The sequence below is a fragment of the Seriola lalandi genome, unplaced genomic scaffold (genome assembly GCF_002814215.2).
Source record: "Seriola lalandi dorsalis isolate HSWRI2012SDOR001 ecotype SW California unplaced genomic scaffold, Sedor1 jcf7180002054677, whole genome shotgun sequence".
Taxonomy (NCBI): Eukaryota; Metazoa; Chordata; class Actinopteri; order Carangiformes; family Carangidae; genus Seriola; species Seriola lalandi.
The window spans coordinates 1,018,812-1,038,893 of NW_019525230.1; the positions used below are offsets into that span (position 1 = coordinate 1,018,812).

At 40.7% G+C, this 20,082-nt stretch overlaps 2 protein-coding genes across 3 annotated transcripts in view; one reads left to right on the forward strand and one right to left on the reverse strand.

The window, feature by feature from the left end:
* Positions 1-524: 524 nt before the first annotated feature.
* Positions 525-20,082, forward strand: part of erich2 (glutamate-rich 2) — a 33,400-nt gene continuing 13,842 nt past the window's right edge. The window contains exons 1-3 of one of the 2 annotated variants that reach the window (XM_087178145.1): positions 525-666; positions 753-865; positions 16,893-17,010. In XM_087178145.1, coding sequence (XP_087034271.1) covers positions 16,934-17,010 — 77 coding nt within the window. In that variant the 5' untranslated portion in view covers positions 525-666; positions 753-865; positions 16,893-16,933. Of the gene's footprint in view, positions 667-752; positions 866-7,211; positions 7,343-16,892; positions 17,011-20,082 lie in introns of those variants that run through there. The other variant, XM_023421912.2, reaches the window with a different exon arrangement.
* Positions 4,808-10,416, reverse strand: LOC111666552 (kidney mitochondrial carrier protein 1). The gene is made up of 9 exons (XM_023421911.2): positions 10,209-10,416; positions 9,942-10,089; positions 9,491-9,585; positions 9,131-9,216; positions 8,222-8,317; positions 7,978-8,102; positions 7,199-7,322; positions 6,685-6,765; positions 4,808-6,120 (listed from the first exon to the last, which is right to left on the reverse strand). The coding sequence occupies exons 1-9, from the start codon at positions 10,270-10,272 to the stop codon at positions 6,079-6,081; spliced, it is 861 nt and encodes a 286-aa protein (XP_023277679.1). The 5' UTR covers positions 10,273-10,416; the 3' UTR covers positions 4,808-6,078.

The window sequence follows — 20,082 nt, forward strand, 5'->3', positions numbered from 1 at the left end:
CAAACAGCTATGCAAATATTGCTGTTTGACATTTTATTTTATTTATTAGTTTATTTGATAGGGACAGTGCTCATTAATGAACATCAGTATAAAATAACAGATGTAAACATGCCAGATTGTAGCAAAGATGCTTGTTTACATCCCTAGTCCCTACACAGGTAACATTATAAATAAATACAATAGACAAATAGAAAAGACAAATACTTTAGTAGTGTAGTCTCTGTGATACATGGGTATACACCATATACCCACTAAAAAAGTATAATCACTTAAAAATGCCCAAGGCAACATAGTTTGTGACAGAACGTGCACTTCAGCAATTTGTTTTTGTAAAAAACGAGTCGGAAGATCTGACAGTAAACTCAACAAACATGTGAGGGCATGTGTCCCGCCCACTGCGCCATCTGATTGGTTACACGTCACGAGTAACAGCCTATCACGCTGAAGGCTGCTGTGTACGCAGACGGCCACTGACCACAGTGGCTCCGGTTAAAGAGCGGAGCTGTGTGTCGAAGGTAAGACAGCAGACATCTCTGACGTTGCATTAAACATCACAGTCCTCTACACTGAAGTTACAACAGCACCACACTCTGATGAACACGTCCATCTGTTGATGCGAGACACACCGAGCAAGAGAGAGAAGCTAGCGCTAACTGCTAAGCTAAAGTAACTAGCTGATCGGAATAGCATGTAAACAACTGCTGAATTACACATACTCTGCTCCAACACTCACTGCTCTCTGCTCTTTTTAGCGACTTTCACTAAACAACGACGAAGGATCCAACAGGGCGACCCAACCTATCCCAGGATTGATTGTGCATCGGTAATGAAAGCAAACAACATTGACAGAGAGCCACTTCTAAATGTAAGTATTGTGTGTCAGCTCAGTTGAACAGCTAACGGTTCAACTGTCAAAGCCAAGGGACCTTAAAACCTCAAGTTTTTGTGGAAAAAAAGTTACTTTATGTCAGAGTTGTTAGGCCACATGAGCCTCGCTCTGCTACGCAATGGTAATGGCGGGAAAAGCTGGTGACGCACAGCGAAAAAACTTCCGTAGACCGAAACGTCCTGAATTGGGACACAGCTAGCTATGTTTGTGTGGTGTGATGACGTCACTCCTTGCAGGTGTGTGTTTAAGGTCCAAACAGAAAGGCAAGCTCCAATGGGAGCTGAGAGGAAAAGTGGGTCAATCGGCTGTTACTTCCCGCGTAACCCCCCCCCCCCAAAAAAAAAACTCTTATACCCGCTAATTTTGGTGGAAAATGTTGTAAATTTAAATGTACAGCATTAAGTCACAGTGATGAAGAAAACAACGTTAACCGTGTTCAGACAGAGCAGCATTAAACGCTACTAGTAACAGGAACTCCACTAAAAGTCACTTACTACTGTTGCTAACAAGAGATTTTACTGCAGGATACACACAATATACCCACTAAAATAAAACAGGCCACACCACTGCTTCTAAATGTCCTCTCTCTCTCGTACCTCTTTTTATAAAGGGATTTGAGTATCAGGCAGGTAAAGTCCAACTTTTTGTTTTTAGTTAATTGGTTTGGTTTTGGTTTCTCTGTTTTGTATTTTATCCATCATTTATTTACTTTATTTTTTTTTATTATTTTTCTTTAGGATGCCTATGATTTGATTTACTTCATTGGTCCTCTGTTGCTTTTGTATTATCTATTTTAACTCATTAGATCATTACTTTTGGTTGCAGTTGAGTCATACAGAGAGGCTTGGATGAAAAAGAACAATAAGTCATCACATTGTTTGAATGGATCATGAAGTGAAAAGGACAAAATAAAAGCTGAGTATGCCGAGTTAAATGTGATCACAGATCTGGTTTGACTAAAGCCGATGTTTGCGCTCTGTCTTGAAGGTGAAATAAGTAGGACACTCCCTTACTGCAATTATAATCCATTCTAATATTTACTCAGTTAGCTTAGCTTATGAAAACAACAGCCTGTTCTTTTTATACAGTTTAAACAACGAAGGTATAACATGTGAAATAGTCTGATTTAAAAATGGAGGTAGGCTTAAATGTTTGACCGGGCTAGATTCCTCTTGTTTCCAGTCATTATGCTAAGGTATGCTAACATCTCCTGACTGTAGCTTCATATTTAATGCACAAACATGAGAATGATATCAGTGTTCTCATAGGCAAGACGGAGAATAAGCATATTCCCAAAATAATTAACCATTACTTTCAAAGTACCGACAGGCACTAAAAGGTCACAGACAGATGTCACAAGATCATTAAAGCGCCTCGACAAGTGACACAACTTCACTTTCCCTGACTCTTGGAGTCACAGAATCAAAGAAGCCAACATGTGGAACAAATCTCTCCTCACTTTATCTCCTTTAACATTCACTCTGTTGGCCTGTTCCCGTCTTAATGGAACAATGGAGCAGCATTACCAGCGGCTCATCCTTGTGATCCTGTCTCCCTGGGGCCCCGGTCCCCTTCCAGTGTTTTGTAAATGTAGGTCGACTGCACTGTGATTTAGTGGGCCTGTTGTTTATTCGGATGGGGACTTTCGGTTATGATGAATCTTCCACTCAGGCACTTGAGCATGTTTATTGGTGTAACAGACAACAACTGGAGGCACCTTTCTCAAATTCTGTCTTAGCAGCCATGGTATACAGTAAAGGTGCTGCAGCACACCAGTGGGGACTCGAGCTTTTTCATCCACCGCTTATATGCACATTATCAATTTTCGTGTGAAAAAACTTGAGTAGAAACACGTTGCTAAAAAATGTTTGGCTGAGGTGAAAAAGTTGGTTTGTCGCTAAAAAAAACAAAAAACAAACAAAATGCGACAAATTACCAACAACTCTAAAGCTTACCAATTAATGTGTTATATCTCCTGTGTATGTAACCTGAAATCTAAAAGGGAAATTTACAGGGGGTTATGTGTTATGCAACTTATTGGCTTTTAGTTTCCTGGCCAAAAATAGGTGCTTAAAATCAGTAAATTAATTAAAGTTTATTTATGCATTAAACTGTTTCCAGTTTTTATACTAAGCTAAGATAACCAGGTCCTGTCTGCGTAGTTACTGTCCAGACGTGAGTGGCATCACTTTCTCTTCTAAGTATATAAAAGCAATTCAAACTATTCCTTTACTTTTTAAATCATCTTTTAGTCATCTCTATAATATTCCTTAATATCCCTGCAGGGACTTGCTGTGATGTTTCTCCTCCTTACTAAAGAATTACCTTTGTTGTTTGGCAGGCTTTCTAAAGCATCATTTGACATCTCTGCAGGATCTATTGCCTCCCATTGTTTGAAATCCTTACTTTGTCAGCTTGTTGTACACAGATCAGTTGTGCAATTTATCAAAATATTTATACAGGCACAGGTTCAAATTGCACAAGGCTTCACTTTTTTTTTCTCTCCAGGAGAGAGAAGTTTCAGAAAGCTTCCTAGGTAAGGTATTCTGATGTTATGCAGAATGTGTGGCTTGTAAACAATGTGTTTTCAGCAGAGGAAATCATTCATTTTACTCAAACTAAACACCCATCTCATCTTTCAAAAGCTGAGAAAGAAAAATTGTCCTGTTGTATCTCAGCCCATATCTCAACTACGATACTAAGCAAAAAGAAATGGCAATAGGCCTGTGATTTTTTTTCTTCTTTGTCAGCACTGTGCAGCCCAGATGCACCACGGTCCTCGTTCCAAATGGATCAACAGACTTCGATAGATTTGTCTCCTTGTCTACATTTCCATCCGCTCGTCCATTTATCCCTCCATTTATTCACCCGTGTGTTGCAGCGTTTTCATCTGAGAAATGACTGAAAGAACAAACAAAAAAAAAGAAGTGGGGAAAAAGGGCAGGGTGTTTGGAGCAGACTAGAGTCTTATCCTACTGACACAAAAGCTCACTCTGATCCCTGGAATACAATAGAGCTATAGCCCCCTTGCACCCTTGGGGCAGACAGCAAATAATGCCCATAATGCAGCATGTCTGTGACTGCTGGAATCCCCCATGGCCGTACTTGTCCAGCTTGTAGAGGACTGTGCCAGGGACGTGATGCCAGGCAGCAGGCTATAATGCCAACTTATAGATGCCAAATCCTGGCACAAGCCACACGTTATTCTTATTCCCCCTTTCCAACTTGCCTTATGGACAGTGTGGGATGTGTTTGTGCCCTGATTCGACAGAGAGTGGAAAGCAAAGCACCATTCAGGTCTATATGTACTGTATATACTGTACATACTGTACACACGATCAAACCAGCATTCACACCGTCTCCTCCATCACACTGGCACTGTGGCATTGTCTGATATTGAGTTATTCAATGCAGCCATGTTTGTCACAACAGTAACGTGGCAGAGTAACTCATGGTGACTTAGATGAAGCAGATACAACAATAACTCCCACAAGTAATTAGTCCCATGATGCAGCTTCCTAAATAAAAGAACAAGGCACAGACGTGCACAGAGACGGCGAGTTCACCGCAACGTTTCCCTCTGCACTCCCCCGAGCTCCCGTCATCTCCTCAAAACAGCTCTGATGAAAGAAAACTGGGAATTTACCCACAGAAAAAAGAAAAGAACAATTACATCTTAGATTCTCCTGAATAATTCATAAGTCGTTGTTTGTGTGGGATGCTGCGTGAACATGTGTGTTTGAAAGAAACCGGGCAATCCCTCAGAAACAACACAACTGTGCTAGATTTGTGGCCTTGAAGTTGAGGGGTGGGAATTTAATAAGACTCATAAACAGCTATGGGTTTGTTCTGCTGGGAGAATGTGAAGCTCCACAACGCCACACTGTGGTGAAAACAAAGAAAACCATACTGACATACTAGGTTTTTCTCTTTTATTTCAAATATACAGGGCTATAGCAGCATTTACATCAACATCAAACATAACATTATACTGGCTTACACTTTGGCAGCAATGACAGCTCACACATAACAGCCAGCCAACATATTCATTCTTTACAATGAAAGCTCACAGATAAGCATTACAGCGTGCAAATACAGTATAGGAAAATATACCTGGAGTTAACTGTGGATCATGTGCAGTGGTGTCAGTGCCTTCAAGCATTAAACATCGTCAGGCGATGCACTTCTAATCTGTCCCAGCTCTAAACCAAGAGGGGTGTGAGATATAATACTTTCATAGCCTTTCATAATGTGTCTCTGATTCTTCGATGACACAGGAAACCAGGGACTGCGATGTCCCACGGTTGCCCAAGGTTATATTTACTACCTGCCCTTTCTGGCAGGAGGGACCAGTAGTCTCGCCACATTAGGGCATGTGATGAGTGTCCTGTCCACACGCCCGCACTGGTCTTCAGGCTGTTTATATAACTTATTTATCACAGTACACTGATGTATTCTTGGCTCTTAACTCTGTAAATACTCATGGTGACTGTTGGAATAATAAACCATTTCACCTTTCCCCACACACACACACTTTCTTCTCAATTTAGAAAATACAGAAAAAACGAATAACACCACATCTTCGTCCAAGTTTGTTGACTCATGCACACACAGATTTTTTTCTTTTTTTCAAAAAGGAATGATCAGTGCGATTGTCAGTTGCTATCCGACATTCTCAGGCGTAAACAGCCTGTATAACAAACTAAGGCACTCAATTTGGAGACCACTTTGAGTGTAGAAGACTGAAAACACTTGTGTGTTTTTCTCGTGATATTAGAGCCATTTTTAAAACAAGCTTATGACTGAAATAAACAAGTGTTTGGGGCTGCTGTTGCATCCAACCATTCTCTCCAATTTCTCGGTCAATAAATCAGGTAATATGGATCTGAGGGGCCAATGTCAGATTTAAATGAGTGGTTAAGCCTAAAGTAGCATTTGTACGACTTTAAAACATCAGATGAGTGTATGCTTGTGTCACAGTCCCTTCCACAGTTGCCACAGGCTTTAAGAGACCAAACAGGAATCAGGCAAATTCTCATACAGCCCCTAACATAGGTCTACATGAACTTCCTGTCAGTGGTTCCATAAAGAAACCATCCCCATCCAGCCTTCCCTGGTTTTGGTCCTGTCAGCTCGTCTCAGAGCGTGCGCTCATACTTGTCTCGTCTTCACTCTCATCGTTCTGCCAATCACACATCGATCATCTTCAGCTGCTCGTAAGTGAGGAAGAACTGGGCGTGGAGTAAAGGAACATAGAAACAAAGGCAGAAAGAGGAATGAGGCACACTGAGATATTTTGGCTCTTTCTGTACTTGAGCTGAAAGCCTCCCTTTTTGCTGTCTCCTTGTTACCTCAGTCTACCCTGCTGGAACATGTCAATAATCTCATTACATTTTTCAGGCCTGGTTGGAGCATGATGAGTGTGTGTTTTTCCCTCCTCAATCATCTTTAATAAGCTCTTGGCCTTTGCAGAAAGACTCTTATAGAGTTCACTCTCCATTCCCTCCTTTCCTGTCCCTAGCCTTCCCTCTTACCCCCCACCGAGGGGCCCCTTGCATCCTCTCTAACCAGGGGCAGTGGGGTACTGAGGCAGTCGTCTCTCAGTTATATAACAGGGTTAGCTAGCATTAAGCTAAGCTTTCCTCCACTGAAGCATGGCTTGGAATCCTATACGTCACCGAATGCATAACAGAACTTACAACTTTTCCCTGCTGATTTCTCTGCCTCAGAAGATATTGCATCACCTAGGATAAATGTAAACAGACTGGTGCACTAATGAGATGGTTCAAGGATACAATGATGTTCCATGGTCCCAGACGCAGCCAGTTGGGAAAGAAACCCTTGTAGAGCGCCATGAAGCCCTCAGAGCGCCACGTCTGAAAAGTAAACAAATGTGTTAAAACGCACTTTATCTTATTATGTCCTGATAATTGCCCAAAAATCCCCTGTGGGTGGGTGGTTCACTGGGTCTGCAGATTCAGTGATGGTGAGGTTTGATCTAGTCATTTAACATTGCTACATGATATTAAATATTCACAGGAAGAAAACAATTAAAACCAGACAGGGCAAATAAAATGAGACCAAAAGACCCAATTTTAGAGATTATCATGACTGACCAACACTTTTGATTTGGTCATCAAAACAGAGGTTAGCGTCAATAGGATTTCTCATATGTCTAGACATCAGTTTAAAAGTCCCATCACAATTTCACATGAGGCTTTTTGTGATATTTAAATCTATGGATCCACAGGAAACATGTAATAACTCTGATCAGATGCAAATTTTCTCCTGTCAGGAGTTTTGACTGACCTGCAGTAAACAGTCCAGTGTTCCCTGGTACAGAGCTCCACCTCTCTGGTTCATCATGCGGGTCCGGACTACGTCCACTGGGTTCGAAGCCAAAGCCCCTGCCAGGCCGCAAGCAAAGCTGGACCTGGAGGCCACAAAGCACAGGTTCTTTTTTGTTCCTTAATTGCTTCTTTGGTGTTAAACACTAATTGCCATGGTTTGTTCTGCTGCCACGATGTAAAACACATTACTAGCTGCAAGTCTGTAACCTAGTACACAACAGTGTATGGGTTGAATAACTATTGTGCATTAGAAATGTTGAAAAGTAGCTCAGTTATAAAGCCAGTGCTATTTTCTCCAAAAAGAAAATATCTCAGAGTACAGATGAATGTCCAAATATCCACACAGAATTTGCTGCTATAAATATACAGACTCACACTGAAGTGAGCTTTTGTTGGCTGAAATGCAAATGTGGCATTACTGCACCCCTCCTCTGCATCCAGAAATACAGCGTATTATGATATGGCTGCTGCTTCCACTGCCGAGTACAGTCTCTATTACAGTACAGCACCTGGCTGTTAATGCGGAATGTGAGCAGCAAAGCAGAAGTGAAAGCAGTTCAAGACTAGGATTTATGATTTCACTGGTAATTTTCAGCAGTGGTAGCAAAAATATGTGTTGGACAAACGAGGGCAGAATTCCTGATTTGTTTACCACATTTCCAATTATAATTTTGTGATTTCAAATGTGCTATTGGCCTTTCAAACAGTGTACATCTGTAGGTTACTTGGCAAACTTACAGGAAGTGTGTGTACACGGTGTCCCCCATGTGACCCGACAGGATCAGATGCTTTTTGGTGATGTCATAGACAGGTAGCTCGACCCCGACCACAATGGCTGCCCGCTGAGCTGTTAGAGAGACACCCTGACACAGAGAGAGGGGGGAGATTGATAGATTAAAGTTCGGTGTCTGTGCTACCTGAGACCCATGGATACTGAGGTTGTTTATCAATATAAATTAATCAATTTTCAGGCTTTCTGTACCTTCCACAGACCCCTTGTCCCCTCCTGTTGGTAGATGTTGATGAAGTTCCCCATCATGCTGCCTTGGATCACATTTCCCTGAGCCTGCATGCGGATCTGGGAGAAAAGACAGACGTAATGTCCATAAAGTTGAACTTGAGAAAACGAAAACCTGCAGAACCAGTGTGGAATGCTGTAGGTTCACCAAAGCCAAGCACGGGGGTGTATTAGCCGATCTCCCATTGGAATGCAAAGGCAAAAAACTTAGTAAGGGTTTTTGGCAAGCTCAGCATCCTGAAGCATTCTCTCTTTCCTTGCTTTGAAGAATTCTGCAGCTCAATCTTTACTTGTTTTCCTTTATAATGGCTGCTGTTTACAGATCAGCTTTGGTTCACTGTCTGGCTCTTTGCTGACTTGGCGGGCGCAGCTAGAACACACCGTGTTGAAAACGCAATGTTCCAAACCTGCAACCCCATCTATTAGTCTGTTAACTCTTAACACACACTGTAATGCTAACAGGGTGTAGCACGCACACATGCACACATTATAATCACAGCCATATCATTTACAGAACACTATGTTAAGCCTTCATGGCTTCAGTCTATAAATAATCTACTAGTAGGGTCTTGATAGGACCAAGATGCCCTTCACTCCACTAGGCATGCCACCAAAGGATCACACCTATAGCCTGGGGCTGTTACAGACTTCCTGAGAAAGAAAATATTAATCACTCAGTACCTAGATACACTTCTACTCCAGACTGCGTGGGTAATTATGGCTACATGTATAACAATATGAAAGAAGACTGTTGTGGTTTTCTGCACGCCCTTGTGCGTGTTAAGAAATTGTCAGACCTGCTCTGCAGCTTTACAGTTCAGTTTCATGAGGACAAAAAACACAAGACAATCCTTGTGTGAGCGAAAAAGCTACCTTCAGCACATCAGTAGGGTTGGCGATGGAGGAGGAGATGACACCAGAGAGAACACCACACGCCACATTAGTCAGCAATGTCTCATCTGAAAGTGGAGAAGAGTGGGAAGCAGATTGTAACTGTGAACATGCAGCATTTGATACCATGCAACAGACAGACAGTTTATCTTTACAGTATTTTACAGTGAGCTCTTAGTATGAAAAAAAAATGAGGATACATTTAAATAGGGCATGCACACATCTGTGGCTCCCCTGTGAACTTCGAGAGGAATGTGCATGCGTTGATGGATGGGCGGGACTAGCCCACTGATTTGTGTGTGTATGTGTGTCAGGGACAGAAAAAGAGAAACTGGGACTCACCCTCCGGCCTGTCAACCAGCAGTCGTTTAAAACTCTGGTATGTGCCAATTTTTATGGTCCCATAGGAGGCCTGGCGTAGCATGGCAGGAGCTATTCTGTAAAAATCAAATATATTTTTATTACCCAATAGTACAATATCTCAGTGTGGTTTAGAAATGTTCAAATGCACTTTATGTCCCAGCCAAAAACAAACAAAACAAAGCACATGAGGACAAATAAGACTTTAAGATGGGATGGGAATGGAGAGGGTTGGGGTAGAAGTAGGTGGGACAATAGCTGGAAGTGTACAAAAACAGGAAGTGTAAACATTACAAAAGAAATACAAAGTACAGACATATTATACTTAAATTATACAACTGGTCCAATGCTTCTGCAGTCAGTTCAGAGATTGGAAGCCAAAGATACAGGCACCACAAAACACAGACACGCGCATACCGACCACCGTACTGACCCTGAATACAGTGCCCGGGGCCCCTCCTCTCTTCCTATCCGTGCTATAGCGTGGAGCATGCCTCTGTACCGGATCTCTCGGTATTTGCTGTCGCCCACTTGGCCCTGAACTTGAAGACGCGTCTTGGCTAGGTCGATTGGGAATGTCCCTGCAAACACAAAGCGCAGGATACAACCTCTTGAGACTGTACATCACAACGAGGGATTTAAATCACCAACAGTAGTTCACAAAAGCTCGGCCTTCCTCGCCGCTCCACACATCACTCACCGCACTCCGCCGTCACAGAAGCTAGCCCGCCGAAAACAAAGGGCTTCCAGTTCACGTTAGACATTTTCTCCAGCCGTCTACCGAGTCACACGGCCAAAAGCTTCAGGTGAACCGGCGAGTAGAGGGGCAACCAATATGAAGTCAGCAGCTAATGCTTTAAAGCCGTAGCTACGTTTCAGTCACTGCCGGCGTTTGAGGAGTCCGGTCCCGCGTCCCTCCCCTTGCCTCAGGTCTTGGAAGAAGCTCCGCCCGTCACTCCCTCAACTGGCCACTGTCATCACTCGCCCCGCCCACGTCCTGTTGCTAAGCAACCGAGCCAGACAGTAGAGACGAGCCAAGTGGGCACAAAATAGTCGACAGTGTTACTTTGATTGCATATATCCTCACAAAAAAAAAAAACCCGATTTAATTGCGTTGGTAGGCAAATTATTTTAATCAAGGATTCACTAACCAGAAAAAAAAATATAAGAAGTGCCGAAACACATGGAAATGAAGACAAACTAATACATAAATGGGATAAACAATCTGAAACTGTGTGCTATTTCCTGTAGGTACTTAGTATGTACTAAGTATGTCACTAGGCTAATTAGAAATGCGTTAGCTGGGTTCTTAATGCATGTTCCATAGGAAATGCCATTTGGAAGTATGTACGCATGTGTTTAATTTTTTAAAGTAATAGGCTTTTCATACCTAAGGTTAGGTATATACATGTCTATAATGGCTGTGACATATTTGGTGTCAACTCCCTCCACTGTTGATATCAATACAAAATCCTACATAGCTTTTATGTAATCATCACAAGGCCATACAGGGCTAACATGAACTTGTATTTATAGTAAATATGAAAGGACCTGAACGTGGTGCATAATATAGACCTGACACCCATGTAAAAGTCTGGAAGAAACTTTTACACTCTCCTCTGCTGCAACATTTGCTGTTATAATATTAAACTTGGCTTTGCCTTGTTGTCACCACCCATCTCTTACTTTGAAATGTTTTGCTGCAATACCTGACTAGCAAAAGTGTTCAGATTTTGAATCAGTAACTATCTGGCACTGTGTTGAAATTATTTTCTCTGTTTAACATAAAGGTGGTTTTATGAAAGTGAGAACTCCTCTTGCCTTCACTTCATGTTTTTTCCATTATATAGAACATAAGCCTAGGGTACGGCTAGTCTCACATTTTCACTAGCTCTCTAGAATAGAAACAACCAGGTTCAGCAGAACACAGAGATGAACCTACAAATATAGGTCATATAGTATAATGTCAGCAGTATAAAATATCACTTATTTCCTTTCCAAGAACTCTGTACTGCCATAGGTTAATGGGATGTCTGATCCTGATGAGAAAGTATAACTTTCCTTTTGATAGGTCAGAGGTCACAGATCATCTGGAGTTCAAATGTGTTTCAGTCTATAAATAATGGTGAAAGGCTGGCATGTGGTCATATCATTGTAAATACATAACCATGTTGGTCTCCACCTGTTAATTACACAACAGTCAACTGACATAAAGTTATTGTCAGGGACCAAGCAATGAGAACTCAGTATTTGTGGGTTTTTTATTTGCTCAATAGATAAAGCAAGAATATATAATAACCAGCCCTGTAAAAGAGGTCAACAAAACATAAATATTCTCAAGATAACAACTAAACAAGGTGTTAACTGAACAAACTGACCCAACACAATGACGCGTGAGGGAACATTCTGTACGGAAAAATCAACCAAACCCAAAATCTCCCCCATGAAATGTCAGCACATGGTTCGGCCCAATGAGCTGGATCAAGGATTAAGAGTCCTGGGCCTTCAGCCACGCCTTTTGCTCTATCAGGAAAGGGCCTCCCCCAACAACCACTGTAACTCAAAGACAAAGAAACAATTGATTAATATAACAGAGGATTGCCCATGTAAACCTACAGTGTTAAAATATGAGCACTCCATATAAAACAATGTAAGGTTAAAAGTAAATTTAGGTGTGGTTTACTGCAAATGAAAATAACCTGTGTTGGTAACAAACTAATGAGGTGAAGATTGGAGTAATTCAGTATTACCCTGTGCGACTGTCTGTGGCTATCACATTTATCAAGCTTATTTTGTGGATTTAGCAAAATGCAAAACAAAAGTGTAGGATCATCACTGATTACAAACATTGTATTAACATTTTAAAATATGGCCAAATGCAAATATGTGAAAGTCCAAAAAGTTACATTTGTATTAAAAATCAATCTTTGTAAACCTAATGTAAAACTTATTTAGAAACAGTACTTTGGTCTTATTATTTAATTATATTTAATATTAATTTAATGTTGTAAAACACACAAATCTACACATCTATTTTGCACACGCCAAATAGTTTTAGTGAATTCATTTCATTGTTGGAAAGCTCCTACTCACAGGATATGATGAACATCTCTGGTGCTAATTAGAAGGGTTGTCGATAAAACACCAGATCAATTTAGCCATCAGTAACCTCAGTTGTGTTCCTGGATTTAAGAGTATTATGCAGTGCTGTTATAAAAACATCTCCAAATCAAATAGTTGGCTACTGAACTCCAGTAATCACTACAGGGTTATCTATGGAGGTAATTTAGGGCCAGAATGTTTTAAAGCAATAAATAACAAAATGTGAATGTAAAACGAAATAAATAAGAAAATCTAACTGTAAACATAGAACAAGAACACCGAACTGAGAATGAAGAGTGAAAAAAGTTGATTTCAATGGTCTTGTTACCCCTTTAGATTTCATGTTTTGCTTAGTTTTTTTTTTTTTGGTTTGCTTTTTGTTACGGATATTTTCTCATTTGCATTTTTTGTCTCATTGTTGGTTCTCTTGTTTACAGAGTTGGTAACAGCTAATGCTACCTCTTAATGTCCAAAGTGTAGTAGCTAACGTTGGCCTTAAAAGGCCACTCCGTTAGAGCTTTAGTGAGCAGCTAATGTTACTGGTAGTGATGTTACGTGAGACATCGAGGCCTCGAAGAGTGTTTCGAGTACAGCTCCGCTTTTCTGTTGAAGTGCGTACCGATGCCTGTATCATTTTAGATGTATGAGCTGACTGATGACGTGAAGTCTCGCTTCTTGTCTGTACCACGTGACTGGTTTTGGTGGTGGTTTGAAGTATGGAGTGACCGCGACATGAGACCTCTGAGACAAATGATATTTAATAGTTTTAGGTTGACGCTGATTGACATTGACTGGTTGTATTTGCAATGCACCCACCAAGGAAAACTAAGACTTACTCAGTTTGACCACACTTTGATCTTATTTCTTCCAATAAAGTATGAGCATAATAGTGTAAATTTATTATAAAAGCTTTATATTTATTGAAAGATATTTTTTCAAGCACATACAAACAACACACAAATAAAGATACAATCCTGGTTTCCCGTATACTGATAACTTTGTAATATACAAACATTTGCATTTGCCTATTTTACATTGTGGCCAGTAGATGTCGCTCTGTTAACATGAAGCATCAAGAAATAAACCTTTTCTCAAACCACTTTGCTGGAATAGTTCAGTGCTTCATGAAGCCTCATCTCACCATCACTAGTTACTGTTTAATGCAGCTTAATGCTACTCTTTGTCCAAGAGTTAGTAGCCAAAGCTAGCCTTGTAACACTGAGAGGTTACAAGGAGCTAATGCTATCTTTGTAATTGTAAGACCCAACTTAATGCAATTTCATTAATCTTTGTTGATCATTCTGATGTTCAACTATTGTTCAATGTATAAATAAATGCTGCTGAACTAATGTTCAAAAATACAAATAACCAATTAGTAAACCATTAAATAGTGAGGGTTAGGGTTGAATTGTCAAATCTCAAATAATGACCTGTTTAAATGGTAAATTCTCTGTGAACTCTTTGTGGGCAGACTATCCAAATTAACTGTTACAAAATTATTGTATAAATCCGAAAACTCACAGACTAGTGAATAAAACGTGTGATTCATCGTTAAAGTTTATGTGTGTAAAAACCACAGTTCACATACTGTTTCTGAAGTATGTATTTGGACCACAGGTCTAAAGAACATATGTGAACATGGTGAGTGTGAACCTGTAATTGGATCTAAAAACCATTAAAAAAAAAGAAACTTGAAATTCTAAAATAAATGGGTAATCACTTAGTTTAGATCAGTTAGACTCAGTTCTGCTGTAGTTTTATCCCATTGCCACTAGAGGTCAGAACAACACCACTGTAATTTTCAGGACAATTATTGAATGCACTAACGGTCTCTTGTGATGGTGACCCAACCATTTATGTGTTACATATAGACCGATCAATCCCTGCTTAATGAGTGGGCACGGACAGCAGGAAGTCTTTATCTATCTGTAAAGCTAATTAGGGACAGACATATGTTTGAATGTCAATGAGAACATGTACAACAGATAGTGACCAACAACATAGGGGTAGTCTACATAGGATTTGTATGGGTGACATGGTTCTCTGAATGTAAGTTGCTCTGCTTGTCAAAACAGAGATTTCCACAGGAAGAATATGTTGCTTGTGTAAATACCTTGTCTGTTTTCTATCAAATTTGTCCTTCTGGTCTCAGCTCCTGTGAAGCAGTGGGTCTATTCTCCTGACTGCAAGACATTCATCTAGAGCATATTTATTATGATCATATGCTAGTTGCATTGTTTGATTAATGGGTTGGCTATGGGTCAGTGACCTCAGTATGTCCATCAGTACATTATTAACGACCAAGGAGAAAGAGAGGGTGTGTGTATTACTGTGCACGTTTTTGTGCATGCATGTGAGTGTGTGTTGCATGTGCACAGACAAATGCTACACACGACATCGACAAACGGAAATAAATGAATGGAAATATTGCAGTTTTATCTGAAACCAATAAGCAGGAGGAAGTGTGGTGCACCTGGAAATGGCCACATTTAATGTGGTGATTTGTCAAAGGGACCCTGAGAACAAACCTGGGATAGAAGAGGAGGGGATATATCTGTGTTTGGTGGCGTACAAAATGAGCAAGGAGAATACAGTTGTGCTATTTAGGACACTGAGAATACATAAGAATACACACATGACTTGTGTGTACAGTCACTGTTGCAATGTATAGGTCTAGAAACAAGGACATGATCTTCAGTTTTAGACGTGTGGAAAAAGCTGTGATGCTTACTAAAATGAGGCACAAATTTGAATTTCATGTGTTCACGACATCATACACACATGTAAAAACACACCCACACAGTTTGTTATGCAGCACTAATCGTTTCATCCTTTGGCAGAAAGTGCATTGTGATGTTATTGTGTCAGCTAAATAGGAGGCGCATGTTTTGTGCTTACAATGAGTGACTGCAGGAACATCGTACTAATGTCACTGAGCATTACTTGACTGGTGTTTTACACCAGGAAATCTCTGGGTAGAAAAGTGTGTGTGTGTTTTACGGTAAAATTTGACAGTAAGTTAAGGTGACCGGTGGTCACAAGACAACATAGTACAATGTGTGACCCAGGATGTATGTGGACTCAGTGAGAAAGTGTGCTGTTACGTAACACTGCGGTAACTGTGAAACACCCCTGTAGCCAACACACACATGCAAAACATGAACTATATGTCCTACTTAACAGTAATAGTTGTGGACACTTTGCTTTCTTGCCAAGAGTCAGATGAGAACCACTCTCATGTCTGTGCTACATAGGACCCTACAGCTAGCAGTTAGCTCATTTAGCTTATTTTGTACATATTAAACACTAGAGATACATTACTATGTTAATTAATGAGATTTAAACATGCTGCTTGGAAGATACTGTTACTTATGGACAGAGCCGTTTCTCCCTGCCTCTAGTCTTTATGTTAAGATGAGCCGACCGCCTCCTTGCCGCAGCTTCATATTTATCACACGGTTTGAGATAGGTATGTTATTGAACTCTCAGCTAGAAAGTGAATATGTGAATTTCCCAAAACGTCACACTATTCCTTTAATCTCCTAAAACGGGAATATGCCGATGGTGTGACGCATATGAAAGTCAGGAGGGGGGTGTTACGGCACAAGCTGCTTTTTCATACCGAAGGATTTAAACACCCACACATGTACATACTTAGAAAACCACGTTCGCTCCTGTTTCTTTCCCCGTTTTTCCTCTGGAAATTACATACACAATGACTCAGAACTGGAAATCCTAATTGCACCCAGTTATTGTTGATACACTGTAAAGAGATTATATGACTAAACCAGGCTTCCCACCAATCAATATGGTTACAGATTTTCCCCGTTTTATGACAAATTTTTCAATTCTAGTTTCAATGAGTGTGACATTTCTTAAGTACAGCATTGAATTGAACCCATCAAGATTATGATAATTATGTTTGCTTAATTAAAATAATTGTTTGCAGAGGATAATAAATGCAAGGTACACTGATGAACACTGCTTCTCTTACACACACAAACAAACACACACACACACACACACACACACACACACACACACACACACACACACACACACATACACACACTGTGTTTTGGTCCCGTTCTTTGTGGTGAAGTATTTTTACCCCATCCTCAGGGCAGCACTGAACTTAATGGGAAGCGAAGGCTTGTCCACTATAGTTAGAGTGTGTGTGTGTGTGTGTGTGTGTGTGTGTGTGTGTGTGTGTGTGTGCGTGTGTGTGTCCTACTTGTTTACCATGCCCTGGCCCTCTCACTCTGCTCCTCACACCCTCCAGCTCTGAGAACATGGTCTCATCGCTGTGATGATGAATGTGACATGCTGCCTTCTGATTGGCTGGACGTGAGCTGTGGCCTACCCGCTCCTCCAATCTGCATCCAGACTGAATGTGAGAGGTGAGCCTCAGCTACACAAAACACTCACATCACAGTGACGCAAAAATAACAGTGTTTTTCCAGACCTATATTTTTGTATCGTCACATTTCTTTTCCCATCCACGGTTTGATTTGTATTTTGACACCATATAAGGAATTTAGACGTCATCGCAAATCCCCTTGAATCACTGATACTCCACCTGCTAATGCTTCCTGCTGTCAAAGTACTTGTGTGCATTAATATTCCACCCTTATAAGTTACAGCACCTGAACACCTGCAGCAGTATGCTTTGTGTGATTATCTTAGGTTGAGATTTCTGGTTGTCCACTCAGCATCCACCCTCCTCAGGGTTACTGCCCTGTCAGCAGGATTCCTTTATCAAGGCCTCCAAACAGCTTAAGGTGGAAGTTGCTCAGAGATAGAAAATTCTCTTAAAATGGTCAAATTGGAGAAACTGAAAGAAACTCGAATGAAAGCTTAACTTTGCCAAGGCCTTTAAGGTTGACCTCAACCCTCAGCTAATGATTTGTAAGAACGGCTGACTCCTGTGCTCACAGTGACGTCAGCAGTTTCAGTCTGAGGACTGGATAAGAAATATGGAAAAACGACTGGACTACACGTCCTCAAAAAGCTCTGCACATCAGACAGTAAGAAAACATACTGTTCAGACACAGGTTTATAAGTAGACAATAATCACTACAAAGTTCTTGCACACCAGAACATCTTATAGACGGAAACTGTGACCGTGAAAGAACCAAAAACATCCTGCCATAAATTAATATAATCGAATGTAATCTGATGAAGGCCGGAGGACTGAAACATCATGAATAAAAGGAGAACAAGTAATTGACTGTTTGAAGAATTATCAGTGAAAAACAGATGATGTGATACAGGTGTCATGATCTCCCTCCATTAAAAAATCCATCCTTTTTTATCATTACTTGTCTTGGATGTGTGTGTGATGCATGTGCAGAGACTCCACGAGGCTGCTATGAGTCAAACACATACATTAGGTGGTTCAGCTCCACAAATACTGAAAGAAAACATCCCTTCAACAACCATGTTTGTGTTTTCCAGCAATCTCTATTCCTTCCTTAAACGCCCTGTGTGATTCTCATCCTCACATGTTTTACATTCATTCATTCTTTTGAAAACAATCAGTTTTATACTTTTTAAATTCACATTTTTATAATAAATAATTAGATTTTATGCTCTACATCCCTCTTAAAGGGCAATACTAGTTTTGAAAGCAGCTGGAAATTATAATCGACCTCATAGAAAACATTTAATTTTTCTAGGAGCTGAATTCTGAACAGTCGAAAAAGGCCTCAAGGCACAAGAGACATTTTTAAATATTCTGTGGATTGACTCGGCTGTGTTACACGTAGGAAACAATAAACCTCACATGAACAACATAGGCTCTGATTGATTACATTTATTTATATATATTTATTTGCAGATTTTTTTTTTTGTGTGGACATTTTTGCAGAAATATATGACGGCAAGACAAAGGGGAGAAACTGTGGTTTTAACATTTTGTTGCCTCTCAGATGTGAACACACAGAGACAGATTTTCTTAGTGTGTTTTTAATGAAAAGTCAATGGCAGCTGTTTTGTTTCAGGGTGACTATGAGAATTCAGCTGGATTTTTTTAGACAAAACCAAGATCATCCTCCTTAGACAGATGTAGTGAAAGTATTACATCAGCTAATTGGTGCAATCCCTGTTTTCAATTAAGTGTGTGTTTGATTATTGATCGTGAATTAATGTGTGAATGTGTGTTTGCATTGTGGACCGTTAGATGTAGATGTTTCTCGTCTATAGAGGTGTATGACAAAGAGGAAAATTGGGGAGGGTCCAGAGTCATCTCGAGTGCAGAAGGCCCATAATTCCTAGCGACGCCCTTGGGTACATTAATAATAATAATCTCTAACCGTCCTTTGCCCAGTTTAGGTCTGTATTTAGAGCCATTAACCCAGCGTATGTATCCTCTTCTCCCACACTCCTTCACTCTGCTTCCTAATAGCCTGGATTAGCCACTGCTTTAATAGACTCATCCATCTCCTCTGTTTATTCACTAGTTTCCCTCTCTCTCTCTCTCTCTCTCTCACACACACACTGTCTCTCCATCTCCTTCTCCCTCCATCTCTCTCTGCTCATGGGCAATTACACAAACAAATGCAGTTTGTTTTCCACTCGGCAAATGAATGGATTTATCAGGCCATTACATTTTTAGTTTAAGGTCAGTTGTTGTATTATCACTGAGAAAAGGTGAAGTCACAGTGTCACTCCTTCAATTTGCACAGTACATTAGCCATGCAGATTTATGTAAATTCCTGCCACAGAGTTTGGCTCCTGATTGGCTGGAGCTTCACGCCCCTGCAAAGGAGACGCGGAGCTTAAATCCAAATTTACGCAGCTTGACAGGAAGCGAAAGGGGAGGCAGAGAGGAACAGCTTTGTGTCAGCTGACGTCGCTGGGGTGGCAATCGTCAGACATACGTAAGACACCCACGCACAGTTCAGACAAAAACATGTATGGGCGGCACAAGCTTTGAGGCCTTGTTGTGATTTCTAAAGGACAAATCAAGGACAACACCAGAGCTTCCTGATTTTTATTTGATTTTTTTATTCCACATAAAACATGTCAAATGTTAAATTCTAGATGTAAAGATTTATCCAAAGTCTAAAAGGGTCACCCAGATTGAAATCCAACGGTTCTGTTCATTCTTCATTCGTGTAGATTAAACCCGTCACGAGTCGTTCAAAATAAAAACCATGCCTTTGGAAGAAGTGTTTTCTAAACTCAGGTCACAGTAGATCGGCAACGTAGCTCCTCAGTAAACTGTAGGATGCAGCAGTGTGTGGTTGTGTGTGTGTCTACATGGTGTTTATTGATTAGCTGCCATTTCCCTAAACCAGCCTGAGAGGAGGCCTGAAGTAAGGATCACACACACACACACACACACACACACACGGGTTTGAAACAACATGTCTGACCTAGTGTTACTGTAGGCGATGACGGGGGCGCCACTCACGTTCACACGTCAACTTTCAACTGTCACCGCCCCATTGTTTCCCTCCCTCCCTCCC

Coding starts and splice junctions, on each gene's coding strand:
- LOC111666552 (XM_023421911.2), bottom strand. CDS start 10,272: ATGTCTAACGTGAACTGGAAGCCCTTTGTTTTCGGCGGGCTAGCTTCT. Junction 6,766..7,198: donor CACTGGACTGTTTACTGCAG/GTCAGTCAAAAC, acceptor TTTACTTTTCAG/ACGTGGCGCTCTGAGGGCTT. Junction 6,121..6,684: donor TGGGACCATGGAACATCATT/GTATCCTTGAAC, acceptor CTCCACGCCCAG/TTCTTCCTCACTTACGAGCA.